This window comes from Pinus tabuliformis, chromosome Q (genome assembly GCF_031772625.1).
Source record: "Pinus tabuliformis cultivar Carrire ecotype Pingquan chromosome Q, CPIR1, whole genome shotgun sequence".
Taxonomy (NCBI): domain Eukaryota; kingdom Viridiplantae; phylum Streptophyta; class Pinopsida; order Pinales; family Pinaceae; genus Pinus; species Pinus tabuliformis.
In genome coordinates this window covers 1,348,959,984-1,348,978,008 of record NC_142296.1, presented here as the reverse complement: position 1 = coordinate 1,348,978,008, position 18,025 = coordinate 1,348,959,984, and the positions used below count along the sequence as shown (strand labels likewise).

The 18,025-nt window shown below is 35.6% G+C and overlaps 1 protein-coding gene across 3 annotated transcripts in view; it reads right to left on the bottom strand.

The window, feature by feature from the left end:
* Positions 1-15,805, bottom strand: part of LOC149224886 (AUGMIN subunit 8-like) — a 32,856-nt gene extending 17,051 nt beyond the window's left edge. The window contains exons 1-3 of one of the 3 annotated variants that reach the window (XM_089386316.1): positions 15,408-15,805; positions 8,955-10,889; positions 7,304-7,423 (exon numbers count right to left, since the gene is read on the bottom strand). In XM_089386316.1, coding sequence (XP_089242442.1) covers positions 7,304-7,423; positions 8,955-10,691 — 1,857 coding nt within the window. In that variant the 5' untranslated portion in view covers positions 10,692-10,889; positions 15,408-15,805. Of the gene's footprint in view, positions 1-7,303; positions 7,424-8,954; positions 11,698-15,407 lie in introns of those variants that run through there. The other 2 variants (XM_089386315.1, XR_016249551.1) reach the window with 2 other exon arrangements.
* Positions 15,806-18,025: the final 2,220 nt, after the last annotated feature.

Below are 18,025 nucleotides of genomic sequence, written 5' to 3'. Positions count from 1 at the left end.
TAAAATCCCACCCAAAGACTAGAGTACAAAAACATAGATGTTGAGTTTGCTTTCGATTGCTACAAACAAACTAAGCGAAGCTGTGTGTTGCAAGTACTTCAATTTTACTACCCTTGTGCCCCACATATGCTGCAAAAATTATGTGGATCTGTATATACTATACACTAAAATATATGCCATGTGCATGATGTTTGCAACACTGGTATACACTAAAATATATACCATGTGCATGCATGCTGCAACTGTTCTGTACCTTTCCACAACACATGCAACGGAACCATGCATTGGTTGCACAATTTCCTGTACCCACATCTGAACAACATCACCCTATTCCAATTTCCACCATACATTTACCCAGCAGAAACTAGTCCCCTACACCACCTTCTTTGTCCTCTCATATCCCACCACCTGCTCTGCATCCATCAACCTCTTGTGGAGCCCTATATAATAAAATATGTGCCATGTGAATGCTGTCACAGTCCTGTAACATTACACAACACATGTAATAGAAACTGAACAATATCACCCTACCCCACAAGACATTTACCCTGCAGAAACTAGTTTCCCTCCACCACCCTTTGTGTCTTCTCATATCGCACCACCTGCTCATCATCCATCAACCTCTCCGCAATGTTTCAATCAGTAATCACCATACCTCATAGGGTGTATGCTTCCTAAGATCAACGTCAGCCTTGACAACCTTCACACTGTCTTTTCATCTTTTCTCATTTGTACTGTATCAACTTGACACCTTCTCATAAACATGAGCTTCACAAAACATTCAATGTCATTTCCTGTGGGCAATAGCAAATGCACACCAGACTGTTCACCACCCTAGCTTCACTGCCTAGGTTCCACACTGCCCTCCACCCTATCTTGTTACTGTCTAGGTCCTATAACAGTACCTCCAGGCTCCAAGTTGTTGTCATGCAATCTCCTTTAATTTTGGTGAATCACTTCATCACCCTACCTCCAGTCTCTTCAGATATACACAGGCTAATAGACCCTTCTCACTCTTCTTTATGCCCCCCTGAAAAATACATGGGGCCCATGACTTATGACAGGGTAACTTGAGACAAATAGATCTTCATCCAAACAAAAACAATACGTATACTTTATGTCCTCACAAAATAATAAATGACTTTAACAAGTTTCTATCTGTGTTGTAAAAACCAGGCTCAAATAAAACATTTGGAAATGACCTTTACATTAAAATCCTCAAAAAAATACTAATAATCCCATTAAAGAGCAGATAATTCAGATCCCGTTAAACATCATCCCCTTAACTGCGAGTGACCAAGAAATATATGGGAATACATGCAAAGCCCCTCAAGTGCAAAATGAAAAATATGCCTTCGTATGCTAAATATAAAAAAATGGCTTCATATGGTTAAAAAAATCTCAACACATTTAACTCTTGTTAAATACATTAAATTCCTATAAAAAATACTAATAACCTTAGTCAAAGGCAAATAATCCAAATCCCTTCAAAATACCATCCCCTTGGATGAATGTGACCAAGAAACAATATGGGAAAACATGCAAAATGCATCAAGTGCAAAATGGAACAAAAATTGCCTTCATATATTATATATAAAAAATAGGCTTCACATGGTTAAACCCACAACCCTTTCAACTATTTTTTTATCTCCTATTATAAGCACCATTACCTCACCATGTATGACTTCACCACTTTCAAAAGGGTAAATTCAAAACATCACAAAACATGATTCAAACAAAATAAAGCCTTAAACCTTGCAAGTTTAATCTAAAAATTTAGGGAAATATGTTAATCTCCATGCTTCACAAACAACATCACTGCCATAAAATAACCTCATAGGCTTGAACAACTTGCTTAACACAACAGTGATACATAACCCAGCAGAGGAATCGACAGGTTCTCTGAAATGCTCAGCATGCACTCATGTGCCCAATGTGACACAGGGTTTGTCGAATGTCACAGGGTTTGTCAAATTTGAACCTTGAGGTTCAAAATTCACCGAATCTCAAGAAAATAATATAATTTGTTGGGGTTAAACCCTGAAACTCGTCTGTTCAGCCATAAAACGTGGTTTAAAAGGTCAAAATCCTTTTTTTCAAATTCTATTTTTTTCCAGTTATTAAACAAACGAAGAGAATACCACCATTTCTATGGACCATCAATATTAGCTCGAATAAGACATATGGCAAAAGGAAAAAGACGTCGAACAAATCCGACACTCACCTAATCAATCTCATTCTGTAGACACACTGAAAGATTGATTAAATAATACATATGAACGACTTCCGAAGCCAGAAAACTGATCCTTCAAATAGAACCAGTGTCAGATTAAACGTATTCCTTTCCATCTCAACTGCAATGAGCAAACCATGGTCGGATTGTGACTGAAATGGTGCCAACCGACAAGTACTCCTTTGATTGTGTGATTGTACTGGTTAATATTCTAGTGAGTCGTGTCTGTTGGACAGTGCTCTCAATTTTAAAATGCAATTGTTTGGACAGGTATAAGCCTAAGGTGCAGTTTATATGATATTTTTATTAGATCCACACGTTAAATATTATATATTAACTATAAACTATATGGTATATAGTGTTATAACGTAATTTATATAAATATATTTTATATATTAAAAATATAAATATATTTGAATGTTACTAATAAAATATTTATATTTAAAAAACATATTCTGTTGAACTTAATGGCAAACCTTATTCGAATTTTATTGGAAAATTTGAACTCAAACTGAACTTTATCCTTGCCGAACCTGAATTTGAACCCAAACCGTGTCACTTGGTTCCTGCCAAGTGCCACTTCACTCACTGTGCATTACTACAATATTGTACACTTTACAACGCACATCAGGTAAGAGGGCAAATTGAATTGACTGCTTGCCAAATATGATCCATCATCACACTGCCCATGCTTCTATGTCTTCACATAATGGCCTGAATGGGTATACTGACTAGCCTTAAGTCTTGATCTTGACAAAATTTTGGTTGGGAACATTGATTTGATGAACATGGAAGCTTTCTAAAAGTTGTTGAACACAATTGCATACACACCTTCAAGCAAAATATTATGTACGAACAACAGTGCCCAGAAGATCAACCTATGAGCTCTTATCGCAATCACATAGAATACCATAAAAGGAGTACTGGGAAGTCTGAGATCTCAGCACTCATAAAATTAACCATACAAAGAACCTCTTTGATCAATTCAAATGCAGCTAAACTCTCAGACCCTAGTCATTGAACTAAAGGAGGTGAATAAAATGAAGAAAATCATATGCACAAGCTCAAATTAGAGGTAGAAACTAGAAAAAATAAGGCAAAAAGAGACACCTGCTTGGTATACAAGCAAGCCTCTCACTCTCATTATATCATCATTCTTATTCATACATAATATATATTCTTGTATTTCAATGGAGATCTTTATATTCCAAGTTTTTTGGAGTATTTAACTTGAAGAACGAACTTTGTTCATTCCAATGATAGTAGAAGTGGAAAGCCTAGTTATGAAGCTAAAGGGATACATAACAGATAGGAGAGATCACAGCTTATGGCCATAGTTGAAATGATTATGCATAGGTGGTGGAATAAATTCAACACCTCACTTCATACAGTAACCTATGTAATTAATCTAAAATGTATGATCCTATGACAGGAAGGAGGCCTCCTTCCCAAGATAGAGCGATGGTGAAAGGGTTTATTAATGTTGTTATAAAAATTTATGTTTCTACAAAAGAGGCCTTTGAAACACGATCTCAGTTTGCCTAATCTTCACATGGGTGAGAGGTCTTCGGTTCACATTGTTCTTTGAGCAATAGGTGTAAGAAAATGGATCTGACTAATCGTTGGTGGCTTTGTGATGTTGATGCTTATAGGTTGCAACTTGCAACAATTTTCCATGTGATTACTTGGGCAGGTAGTCAGTGTCTTCTCTTTTGAAAGGAATTGGAGCAGTTATGCTTTCATCCGTTCACTGAAGAGAAACTAGTTAGGATCAAAGAAGACAAAGAACTTAGTCTACATTCATAGCACACTCCATCTCGTATTTTGGAAAGTCCTAGGGTACAAGGAGTGTCCTTTAAAGAGACATGAAAAATACACAGTGGATGCCATATATGTGGACAAGAAGACCTAACCAGAAAAACGTGTGAAGCTATCTCGAATTACCATCCACGAAGAGCACCATATATTTAAGAGTGATAATTACCTAAAAAGCTTGTTCACCGAGGATCTTTGTGATGCCAATGATGAGAGGAACCAACGAAACTAGCTGAATCGGCCATGTTATTCATGTTTTTCAAATTTTCTATATTCTATTTTATCTTTGGAAATGCCATTAGGCAACTGAAATGTAGCATGACATATATTCTTGCCATCTTGTTTGACTTTTTAAGGTTCAAGAGTCAATACCTATTGATGTCAATTTCAATTTTCAAAAGATGATGATCAAGTTGATTGTTCAATGTTGTCCAGTGTTTTTCTAGTGATTGTATGATTGTTCAAAAGTTCGATGAAGCAATGTTCATGCTTTTGTTGTTCGTTGCCAAAAAAATATTATGGCATTATCCAATGTGCATGTTTTTAAAATTTAATTTTTTTTTTAATTTTTCTTGTATATATTATAAAATATATATGTACACAGTGTACCCCTAATCCACCCAAGTACCTTAGCAACTCAGATTAATAATAAAGTATATTCTTTATTTCCTCTCTCCACCATTTGTCTGTATAAATGTGTGCGTCATAAATTCTTATACTTCTACATTTCTTCAAACCATGGCTTGAGATTAAAAATGATGTTAGATGTGTCTATTGAGCTAGACCACCTACACAAACTAATAGGTTATTAAAACAATGCTCCTCCTATAGTCAGAAAACTTGAAAAGTCACTCAACGACAGTTTAACAGAGAAGCGTGACAGGAGGGAGAGTAGATCACTTGCAAGGCAAAAGATGTGATGAGGTTCATGCAACAACGCCAGTGATTCTAATGGACAAGGTAAATTAGTCAAGGTATTTGCACTGGCAATCATAGTCGTACAACAACGACCAAACCATGAATTTTGCCATTTGAGTGATCTATACAACCTGACTAGAGGATGATCAAGGTAGATGGCTACAGTGCGACCAGCTACCACTCATCTATATGCCTCTATAGGATGGTTTGGATGGACATGGTCACCATGTTCAAGGTATGCCACAATCTAGTAATGGGTGATTGCCAAGGACTACACCTTAATTATTAATTTACTACCTGCTTTCTCTATGCTCTGTTTTATTTCTGTGGTCATTAACTCCAGCAAGTTGGTTGCTAATTTTTGTAATATGTTTAAATAATGGTTATACACAGAGTACTGTAAGATATTACTGCACTATTTTGCTATTAATGTTAATAAACGCACCATTTTTTCTATTCATAGCTTGTAGCAGTGTTGATTGTTCTTTTACTCCATGCTTGGCCAAGACAGATATCCAGCAGCCCGTCTTCTACAACGTTTTTATTTTTTTTAATTGAATATAGCTAGATATTTATTGTCTATTTCATTAATAAAGGAAATTTTTAATTGATAAACATAAAAGAGACAGAAGAATTTAGAAATCCTTATTGACATGTTGAGAGAATTATTTTAATTTTTCCTTGTAACTTGAGATACAATCAACTATAAGGAATAAGTAATAACAAATAAGGAAAAAAACCTGAAAACTGTCTTATATGTTCTAACCTCCTAGTCCAAGTAAAGAGGAAAATGGCAAAGCACTCATCTTTCTCCACAAAAATATTCAATCAACGAAGGTGACTATTTCATTTTAACACAAGACACATACTCTATATCTGTCCTCAGCAGTACTTTTCAACACTGTTGATAATATCGGCGATATTCGGAAATATCGCGATATTTTCGGCAAAACGATATATCGCCGAGAAAATATCGCGATATTTTCAAAATATCGGCAAATATCGGAAAATATCGGCAAAATATCGCAATATTTTGAAAATATCGGCAAAATATCGGCTATATTTAAAAATTTGAAAAAATTATTTTTTATGCTTGCCGATATTTGCCGATATTTTGCCGATATTTTTGCCGATATTGCCGATAAGATATTTTCTGGACCCTCGCCGATATTTTGCCGATACCGATATTTTCAACACTGCTTTTCAATATCATCTATTTCACATGCTTCAAAAATTAATAGTCTAGTATCAATGACAATTATTTGATAAATTAAGAAACAAGTAATTCATAGACACACAATTAACTCAGGAATGGCTTGACAAAGCAAAAGAACATGAGTATGACTTGAACAAGGGAGAAACATAGCAAAAATCTAAACAAACAAAAATACTGAAGTAAAATTGAATTCAGGAAAAATTGTGTGAGTAGCTTTCAATCATCGGTTACCCAACAAATCTCACTTTGTTTGCCTAATCTTTAAGCAGTGAGTCATTACGGATCATTTCAAGCCTGAACTTACTTCACGAGTAATACAATTATTTCTTGAGTCCTTTAACAGTAGATTCAGTATACATGAATGTATTATAGAACAGTCTATAATAGTGTGATAAACTAATGTCTATTCTAAACTGGATAGTTAGCTGAATAAGGGATGTCATACAGGAATAACTGAAGTACCATTAGTGGACAAAAGATTTGTTGAATTGTTCAGAACAGAGGCGCAAATGATGTACTACAAAAGAATTAAGATGGTCAGCACAAGCTCCATAAGTTGTGTGAATATACTGTTAATACAAGTGTGGCATTGTAGATGGTCAATAAGGCTAAAATGATCAAATCAGAAACTGCAGGCATAGCTTTACATTCATACTATTTATTTCTTATCACAACCAGAATAAAGCAGCAAAATTTGTAACCTCGTTGAATATCAGGCTTCTGATCAAAGTTTTAAAGAATTATTCCAAGAAGCAATTCAATAAACAGAAAAGCATTGGGATCTTTTAGACTTCTCATTAAAACCTTGAGCAAAACAAAGTTGAAGTGGAGAGGACTGTATATAAAAAGTATGAGGCATGCCACAATTCAAAAAGTTATCAAATATATGCAAAATATAATTTGACATGGCTCTACAAAAAAATCTACATACATGTTTTGTGAATACTTCAAACTTCAAAGTTGAAAACCTAACTAACAGGATAGTATCAACAATGAGAAAACAGAGTTAAAGAGGCTTCATCCAAAGATCTAACGGCATGCCTTGTAATAGTTATTAGTAATTACAAAATACTATGAAGAAAGGTTTGAAATCTGACACTGGAAAAAGTTGGAAATCTGACCTGTCCTCTGAGAATGGAACTAAGCTTGTTTTCTTGCCTCACTTGTTGCAGCTTGATTCGCTTCATTGTTACAGAATTTCGCAGTTCTGAAGTTGTAACCCAGACATTGTAAAGCAGTTTCTGGGCCAAACATCAAAACTTCAGATCCTCGTGATTCAAGATATTGTAATAATAAGCATGCCATGCTATGGCTGGTTAATAGATCAATATACATTACAATCTGGTCAACAATTTATACATATATGCACTTGTGCATGCAGTGATACTCATGATAACCAAAATCAAATTGAGCAATTTATATCATACAGCACGATAAAGAGAGCAAATTCCATGTGGTCTGACAATATTCAAATTAAGGATGATCCATGCTAAGTTTTAACTTTCTTCCTTCTTTGGTATGATTACATGGCTAGTTCTTGTTTTCACATAACCTATATTCATGGCTTCAACATTTTTTTCCCGGAGAGAACAAAATTTTCTACTTTCACCATTACAATGTTCCCCTTAAGAGTTATGTGCTCACTTGCTATGTTCACCTCATATACAAAAGTTTTGCCTTTGAATTACATCATGTAAAAAAGAAAAAACATAATAGCAGGAAAGGAAATTTTAAAGCAACATGAAATTCAAAACAGAACCATTAGAATAAAGTTATAAACTAATTAGACTGGGTTTTAGTAGGACTGTCTGAAAACAGACAACGTGAATCATATTACATGGGCCTGTTCTAAACCAAAGATATGCCCTTAAATTAGTCTGCAGTTATGCAGATTTTGTAACTCACAGCATTCTATTATATAGAATCAAACTACACACACTAGTAACTCAAGAGATAACTCTTTTGTAACTATTCCAATTACCTCTGAAGAAAAGGCATCTAAAAGTAAAAGTATATACTAGGAACCAAATTCCAAAGGTATAAAAAGCTAGGAAATTTTGGACCTTCAGAGTGTTGGGTCACAGGGCAACCATGGTAAAAGAAGGCATCATATGTGTTAAAATTAAGCAACAAAGCTAACGAAGGAAAGCAATCATAGGCTAGTATGAAACACGCACCGTGTTAGATGGAAAAGAATCTCTTTGGATTCTATAGAGCAGTGACCATTTCTGATCTTAAAAATTTAAGTACGAATTCAACAGAGAGAGGGAGAGAGAGAGAGAGAGATTTGAATGGGCATACATTAAACATTGTAATTTGTCATAAAAGAACAGATACAAACCCTAAACTATGTTACACATTACCAAACAGGGAGGAAGAGTTTCAAAACATCTTTCCAGGAAAATAATAGAATTAAAAAAATTGATAAAGAGAGAGAGGACTGCACAATGCATTTCAATTATATGACCACAACACAAACTAAAAAGATGTCATAACACAGAATCAGTTTGAGAACAAATGTAAACTTTTTCTGACAGATCAATTATCCCAGAAGTCAGGCAATTTTAACTGTTAACACAATTCTCCACTGAATCAAAGAATCACTTTCCAATCTGGCCATGACTAAATTTTAGGTGTTTTAGCAATTAAAACAAACAGTGAAAGATATTGCAAGTTTCTGGATAGACTACATATGAGAACAGATGATGATGTTCCAATAAACAAGTTCTAATTGACAATATCTTGCAATTGCAAAGGTGTAAAAAAACAGACCTCAGCTGTGACTTTCTGAGCATTCATGGCAGCTTCTGCTCTGGCATTAACAAATCGCCATTGCAATAATCTGTTGTGAAGTATACGCAGATGATGGGCCTCTTCTACCTGGCTCGTCCCCTTCTTCCCCTTTCGAACATCAACACCAAAGTTTAGCAGAGATGATCCACCGAGCACTGACGATGTACTATGCGAACGTACGTGTAAAGAATTCGTTGGAGGCACCGACGGTGGTAGCCGTGTCCTTGTTGGACTTGGTAGGCCTCTTGAGGGAGAAGATGAGGCCATCACCTTGATTGGGGAAACAGAATGTTGCGGCCCTGAAAGTGGTGTTGCCTGAAACCGATTCGCAAACCGTGGAGAGGATATTGCTCGTTCTGGCCCATTCATTATATGACCAGTTCCTGATGATACAACCTTTGAGCGTGCCGTTGACCTAGGGAACCCTGATGATATATCAGATTCCGGCGCAGACGACCGCACCCCTGACAAACGATGCAATCTGTTATTAGTTTCCTGCCAAAAACGAGGGGGAACCGTTGTATTTCGGCTTATGTGACCTCCAGAACTACTTCTTTGACTGATACTTGTAGTTTCGTGTGCCACAGAGTTGCTACCAGAGGACACACTCTCGGAGTCCTCGGACGCAAGGTCACAGGCACTAGTGCAAGCGTCTGAGGCAGGGTGTTCTACCTCTTGAGGTGATTGTCCGGGCCGATTGTTTTCATCTATTATTACATTTGATTTCCCTGAATTAGAAGCTTCTGTTGGACAGGGATCGATCGATTTTGATGCAACCCTTATTCTTCCATCAAAAGATGCACGCCTTGCAGCATTAGATGTCCCATTTCCGACAGGACCCTCGTTAATGGACCGCTGAAAAGCCCTATTTACAGCAACAGACCTCGGGGTACCTGCCAGACCCAATGCTGACTGGCCTTGCATTAAAAGGCTGGCCACCCTACTTGGTCTATCTGTAAGATCCACGCTCCTGGTCAATGCATTTCCAATTACCTTTGCACTGCTTTTGCCTGGCCAACGATGTTGATCCGGTTTTGAGTGTGAATTATCTACAGGCCTTGCATTTTCAGATTCAGTACTTTGTCTACGGGGCGTCCTCTTCCTCTCAGGGGTCCCCTTCCTCTCGGGGGTCGCCCTCCTCTCAGGGGTCGCCTTCCGCTGTAAATTTGAAGCTGAATCCCCCGTTCTCTGCACAATATTTGCTGCGGGCTTAAGCGTATGATCAACGGTATGGCCGTTGGACTTCTCTCTGGATGAGAAAGAATCCCTCTGCATGGAAACAGATAAGCTGCGCGTTGAAGGCCAAAGGCCTTCCGGACCGCGTCCTGGAGTGCGTTTGCCAGCATCCAACGACCCATTAGCTACCTTTGAATCTGCCACCGGGGTAGGTGATGGAGATGGGCGTCTCCTCTCGGCAGACTGTGCTCGTTTAAGAGTGAGGGCATCTGGTGTTGGGAGAATTCGACCAACAGTGGGAGATGGGCACCGTCTGGCAGAAGTCGTCGGAGGCCCAGAAGAAGACGTAGTGGCAGTCTTATACCTGGATGTGACTTCCCTGCTCCGAGGCTTGCGGGGAATGCCATTGTTTTTCTCAGAGAGTGCCAAGGGGGCTCGCCCATTCTCCTCTAATTTCTTCTGCTGCTGTTGCTGCTGCTGCTGAGATTCTGTGAGTTGTGCCTGCTGCAGAGAAGCCGCAGCGGGATAAGCCGCTACCATGATCAGCAGCAGCTAAACCTGCATATCTGCCCGCATTTGTGTCCCTCACATCGCACATCACCATAGGGCAGCTGTAGACACTCGCATCCTACTAAATTTTCAAACCCTTAACAGTGCTCCTGCAATTCAATAATTCAGCTGATTTGCCCTTCTAGTCGGAAGGTCGCCCCTTCAAGATCTCAAATGCCGATGATGAACCTGCACTACCATAAAACAGAGACACCCAGGAACCCAAATCTTAAAACTTGGCCTCAAAAATATTAGTTAAAACCACCCACTGAGCCTGTCTACCCAAATCTGAAATTTGGTCTCAAAAGCATCTATAACCATTAGCTTACAAATTAAAAAACCCATGCGTCAGGACCTGAGAAACCTGCACGGTTTGTGATTCATGCCAAAATCAAGCGTGCTCAATAACAGTTGTATCGGGTATCGGCAAAGGGGACTACAATGGGCCCAAATTTTAGCTCCCAAAACGAAGATCAGAGATAGCGTTAGGGCTGGAACTAAAGACAGCTAAATGGGTAAAGAAAATCTCTGATGGAATGGCAAACCAGTTAGGATAGACCGAAAGGGATAAAGAAGCCTAGATGTAAAAAGGGGCCGGGCACATGGGGAACAACCTGGGCGAAGCAGAACCAAGGGGGGGTTTGGGTTTGGGTTTGTGAAAAGGGGCAAAGTAAGACACTCACGGGACTATTATGGCAGAGGGAGCTGCGGCAGCTGTCTGACCGAAGGAGGCGGGTATAGTTTGGACGATCCGTTTCCCGTTGGAATAGATCCGCAAAACACTTGTCTAAGATCCAACGACTGTTGAGTGCATTGAACGCTGGTCCACGAACGGGAATCCCGCTGCTAAAACTCACCGAGATGAGAGCAACTCGAATCCCGGTTTTTTCCCTTGGTTAAAACCGAGATGGGGTGCACCGTGCGTGTGCTCTCCTCTGTGGCCTTACAAACATTTATGCGTTTTCTATACATTTACCAAAACCACGCCAATATTATGCGTTTTCTATACATTTACCAAAACCACGCCATAATAAAACTATACGAGCTTTGTTTTATGGGCGTATTACCCGACGATCGGGCAAGCCATGGCAATGCACGTGGGGCCGCTGTGTAGCGTTCAGAGAACCCCACATTATGAAATTCAACCGATACCAAACGCTGTGGGCCTTAAGAGTTCCAACCGGTAATACGCACTCCTTAAACTGCAAGAGAGACCTTCAACTGTTTTTTAAAGCCTGTATAAAGTTTAAGCTGCTATGGGCTACTGCATAGGTTTCTCCTTTTAAAAAATTATTATTTTCTTCTTTTAAAAAAAATAAAGGGCTTTAACGTCAACCCAACCGAAATGCTGGAGAATAAGAAACTTTAATTCACAACAACCAAACTTGATGCAACTACTAAGCAACTTTTCGGCTATTGAAAATAATTTGTGCTTTACAATTTCGAAGAGTTTGCAAACCTTGATGCTATGTCCTATGCAAGCTTTCGTTCAGTAACACCGACTTTGAGGCTTTACATTTCCGATCTTTTACTTCCAAAGTTTTTTATTATGTTTGTAGCGCCTTGAATTTGAAATTAAGTAATGTTCATGCAAGCTTTTTCTTTCAGTGACAGTCAAACTTTGAGGCTTTTTATTTTAAATATTTTTTTTAATTATGTTCGGTAGAGTTTTGAATTTGAATTATAATAAGTTTTTTTAATCAATATAAATAAGAGTTCATGACGAGTAAAATTATATATATATGAATTATAATAAGTTTTTTTAATCAATATAAATAAGAGTTCATGACGAGTAAAATTATATATATATATATATATATTATTTAATATAAATGGGTTATCTAAATAATTTATTAATAGATAAAGTTAAATTTTTATTTGATTAAATATTTTTTATTTTGAATTTATATTTTCTTTTGTAATTAGAAAAAACAAGTTATTCACTATTTAAAAAATAGTTTAAATATTTTAAAACCAAAAAATCATTTAAATGTAAATAATATATAAAGAAAATCAATAATTTTAATGATCATATATTTTCAAAAGACATTCAATCTTAATTTTATATATGTAACCCAAAATATCTAAATTAAAATTTAGCCTTAGGCTGAAATAAGACTAGGATAATCATCTATTTAAACTAATAACTATAGTTTAATAAGTCAAAGTGTAAACCTTATATAAAATTTCTAATAAATTTTTTAATTATATATTTTGAGAATGTTTAAAAAAATAATATTTTAATTTTCATATTTATATGAATATCATTTAAATTTAAGTTACTACTATGATAAGATTATGTTTTAATAGCTAAATTATGGGTTTAATATAATAAAACTTCAGCTTAATTACTAAAAATAATTCAATAAATTAACCTTGTTTTGAACATGAACCACACTGAATGGTTCGTTCCAAAGGCGTAATGAAATTCTCTTTTATGTAATTTTTTCCGAAAAATACTGTTAACAAAATTAAATTAATGTTTAAATGAAACTTTAATATAATTTTTATTTTTATTTAAAACTAAAATTTGTTAAAATTATTTTTTTCCAAATAAAAATATATAAATTAAATTAATTATATATAAATTTAATATAATAAAACTCCATATTAACTATTTTTAATAATTCAATAAATATAATTATTTTTTAAATATAATTTTTTTATTTTATTTAAAACTAAACTGTATTAAAAATATTTTTTCTCAAATAAAAATATATAAATTAAATTAATTATATTATCAATAAACTAGAAGTATGATAACTAATTAAATCAAAATACACCATTTTAAAAGTTAAATTTATTATATTTATTAACTTAATTTTAAAATATTGAAACCTAAAATAAAATATAATTAATTATAAATAACTGAAATATATAATTTTATTTTTTTAACTTTAAATTATATAATTAATTATAAATAACAGTAAACCATTATAATTAATTATAAATAACTGAAAATATATAATTGTCCTTTTAATGAGATGCCTTAAAAACACATATCCTCGAGAAGGTGCAAACAAACGACAGTGCAAGAATTATATGTAAAAAAAAAAATTCCTTTAATGGGAATGAGAAGGAGAAATATGCAGAGTCAACTGCAGTAAAGAAATAAAATAATATATCTAATTTGTAAATCAAAAGGGAGCATTCCAGAGACCCAAACAAACATCTACAGCAGCCATAGATCATTGATCACTTTAAAGTTTAAAGTGAATGGGTTTCAAACAAACATCCAGGACAGCCATAGAAAAATGATCACTTAAAAGGATGGGGTTTAAAAGAAGTCTATCAGGTCCAAATATACCCTGTGCATTTGTTTGGATAAACTCTTCAATTATGTATCAGAGAAAAAGAACTGTCAAATAGAAAACACTTTTTCGGAGAGTTGAATAATTCATACGGCATGAATCATACTTTATTTAAAGAAATAAGTATTATTATGTGAGTAATTAAGTGAATGATTTTTCTCGTCGACCGTTGAAATAACTCTTCTCTTATTTTAAGAAAAACCAATTAAAAAAGAAAACAATTAATTTCTGGATGATTTCACGCATTTAGACTTTGATTGCCCAATGACGCTGCAGTGAATCCGACCAATGTTTACAGAGATTTGCACACACCCTATTTATCAAGTTCTTTTTTTTTTCAGAAGAAAAAATCTGTATATGTTATATTGAGATCATATAAACTATTTGATAATTACATGATTACATGGATCGATTAGATGCCATCGATCATATAAGACGCATCGCATCGGATCTCTGTCATCCTATGGATAAAACAAAAAAGGAGGATAGATTGTTCAAAAACATAGTTACAAGTATTCAGTTGATAGAATGTATGCACTGTATGCATTGTAACTATTTATCAAGTTCTTACCACCTGCATTTGAGAACAGTCCACTGATGTTGCGCCCAACCCTTAAATTCCTTACAAATATTCTAATCTCTCTCTTCCCTTTACCTCTCCAAGTTTAATGTTACATCGATTATCCTGCTTCTCTATGTTTTGAACTCCGCCATTTATATTGCTTCTCTATGTTTTGAACTCCGCCATTTATAGTCATCAGTGGATATTTAATCAATTTTAATTTAATTAATGCTATTTAAATCATATTGGGGCTAAATTTTAATTTGATTGCCGGAATTTGGATATTTCCACTGGGATCCCACCCCCAAACTTTCCAGAGAAGACTACTAACATTCAAGACCAGAGTTTCTATTCGCAGCTTTCGGCCTGTCCCTCTAATAAATTTGAAGTTTATTATTTTTGAAAGATACACATTCGGGATAAATCTGATACAATATCCCGAGAAGCCTAAATTTATCAATGCGGCAGTGGCAAAAGTTGGCTACAATCTGTAAATTTAAGCATAAATAATTGCGATTATACTAGACAACGCGCCGACGCACTTTAATTTCCAAAAGAGCAAAGCTATATATACTGGAAAACCCGATAAAACTTTGCAGATTACTAAATCTTCACAGTTTTTAGCTATATTTAGCGGCTTTCCCTCTTTCCCAACCCAATTCGCCATATTAAAGCTTGAAACTAACAGATTCCTAACTTGATTTAAACTGCACAGTAAAAACCGTTTATTTTGTTTTCCGAAACTGAAAACGATTACAGTACACCTCCACACTTATAAACAACAATCTACTATAAATAAAACTCCCAGATCTCACAAATGACAGATTTCTTTACCGTTTACGGCGATCTTGAACCGATTTCTCAGCTTCTTTGATTAAATTCGACGATCTAACGAACAAATTTATCATTCCAAGTCAATTTTACGCTGAATTCTGACATCAGATCAGCCGTCAGCCATCGGCAGCTACAAATTCTGGGCGTTTCGGACAAAGCTTGCAAGAATTCGAACAGGTCACCTCAATGCGCAAATCTAAGAGTTTAAAGCTTTGTATCAGGCCATTCTAAGACTTTAACGTCAAATTGAAGCCTGGAACTTCCATTTTACTGTAGTTCCGGTTCAAAATAGACCTATACGGTATGAATTCGAGCTGCACCGTGCTGTGGTTCGATGGATCTGTCCATACTCCACCAAAACCTCTGGAGCTTCCCCGACCTCCAACAATACAATGCGTATAATTATTTTTATTATGATTATCGCGTTTCGTTATTTAAATGGTAGGGAAGGTTTAAGCTAATTTGTTTTTTAGGTCCACCACCAATCATATTGTAAGCCAATGAGTAGTTCTAAAAAAATTGATATGGTAGTTATAAATTTAATAATAATAAATATATTTTTATGGTCACAATTTAATGGGATATTTTTTTGAGATGATTGGGATTTGTAAGCAATTAAAATGGAGTTGTTTTTAGTGTGATTTTTTGGTGGAAAATTTTGAGGTGAAATTTTGATTTATGTTATTTAAACTCATTTTTGATTGTATATATGGATTCAACACTGTGAAAAACCCCTACCACAGCTTGTGGTTTCAATAGATTCTTGCTGAATTTTAGAGAAATTAGACTCTAAAACCCCACTTAAAAAGCTTTCAAAAAGTCACAATAAAAACAACTCTAACTAAAATGGGTTAGAATATATCTCAATTTCAGTTATTTGATTATTTAATTTGTGAAAATATACCTATTATGCTTAAGGTTTAAATGAGGGATGCTTTATAACCACAATGGAAAAAAAGAAACAATGTACGAATAATTAAGTGAAGTTTTATAGGTGTGGCAAGGATTAAAGAATGTTATATCCAAAGGTATGAGGCAACTAAGTATATTTGGAGATTCAATGATTGCTATTTAAAGGTGTTTAAAGATTAGGCATAAAAAAGACTTCGATCTTTCTCCTATGCTCCTAAGGATAGGGATTCTTCTAAATCAGTTAGAAGATTATAATTTTTTTCATGTAAAACGAAAGAACAATTGGGAGGATTGTTATCCAAAGGTGCTATGAATAATCAAGTTGAAGTCTTATCGTTGTGGCAAGGATTAAAGATTTTGGGAGGATTGTTATCCAAAGGTGCTACAAATAATCAAGTTGAATTCTTATCGTTGTGGCAAGGATTATGAAGTCTTATCGTTGTGGCAAGGATTAAAGATTGTTATATCCAAAGGTCTGCGGCAACTAAGTATAGTTGGAGATTCAATGATTGTTATCCAAAGGTGTTCAAAGATTAGGCATAAAAAAAACTTCAATCTTTCTCCTATGCTCCTAAGGATAGGGATTCTTCTAAATAAATTAGAAGATTATAATTTTTTTCATGTAAAATGAGAGAACAATCAGGAGGTAGATTTTCAAGCCAATAGAGGCATTGCCTTAGACCAAGGGATTTTTATATTAGACCAAACATACCCCAAATATGTCACGTCCCATGACAGAACATCTACGAGATATGACTTCAGGTGATAATTGGAATAAATCGAGCATTAAAGATGATAGATCACAATCTTCCATCTATTGCTTCGAGGTATGGCAGGACTCTCTTGGGAGTCGAGGCAGGCAGCTAGGATATTATGATTCCAGATGGAGGCACAAAGGATTAAGTGCCATGACAATGACCAAGTGGAAAACGAATGGAATAACATTAAATGTTGAGATCAGGGAATGTAGGATTAGTACACCATTTCAGTTGCGTCGAGCAGTAACAATTCAATCTAAACTTAAATTGGCGGTTGCAGGGATGGAGGCTCGTGCTGAGTCTGATCAGCAGTTTTGGAATACCATTCAATGTGAGAGGACGTGCGCAACATTCGACAAGGAACAAAGCACCATTTTAAGGAGCTATATGAAGCAGTTAAATCTAAGGTTTATACGTGTATAGGGAAGGATTGTTATCTAAATGGCCTCTACCAAAATCAACGTAAGTGATAATAACATGGAGGAACATGGAACATCATCCACAGGAGACATAGTGGCCATGGTGGAAAAAATGGGGGAACAGGTAGCACAAGAGATTCATGATCAATTCACAGTGGTAATGTCTCATCTCGCTGGAATTGGGAAGGATTTGGAACTGTTGCAAAATTTTGTGGATCACCTGAACACGAAAATACTCAATTTAAATTTCAAGGTTGATAGCATGGAGGTTAAATTTGAAGCAGCATCAGTTGGTGTGCTAAAGGAGGTCTTTAGGCTTGGAGAAATGCCCCCATCCGGATCTTAGACGGTTGGGGAGGAAGGACAGGTGTGCCACGGGTCTGGAATAATATAGCGAAGATGTGGCTCAGGAGGACAATCCACCGAAGAAGTTTTTTTTTTTTTTTAACTAATTCTATTAAGAGAACGTATGGTACAATAAGAGATTACAAACAAGAGAAGCAAGAACACAGGCAGCCGGAAAGGATAG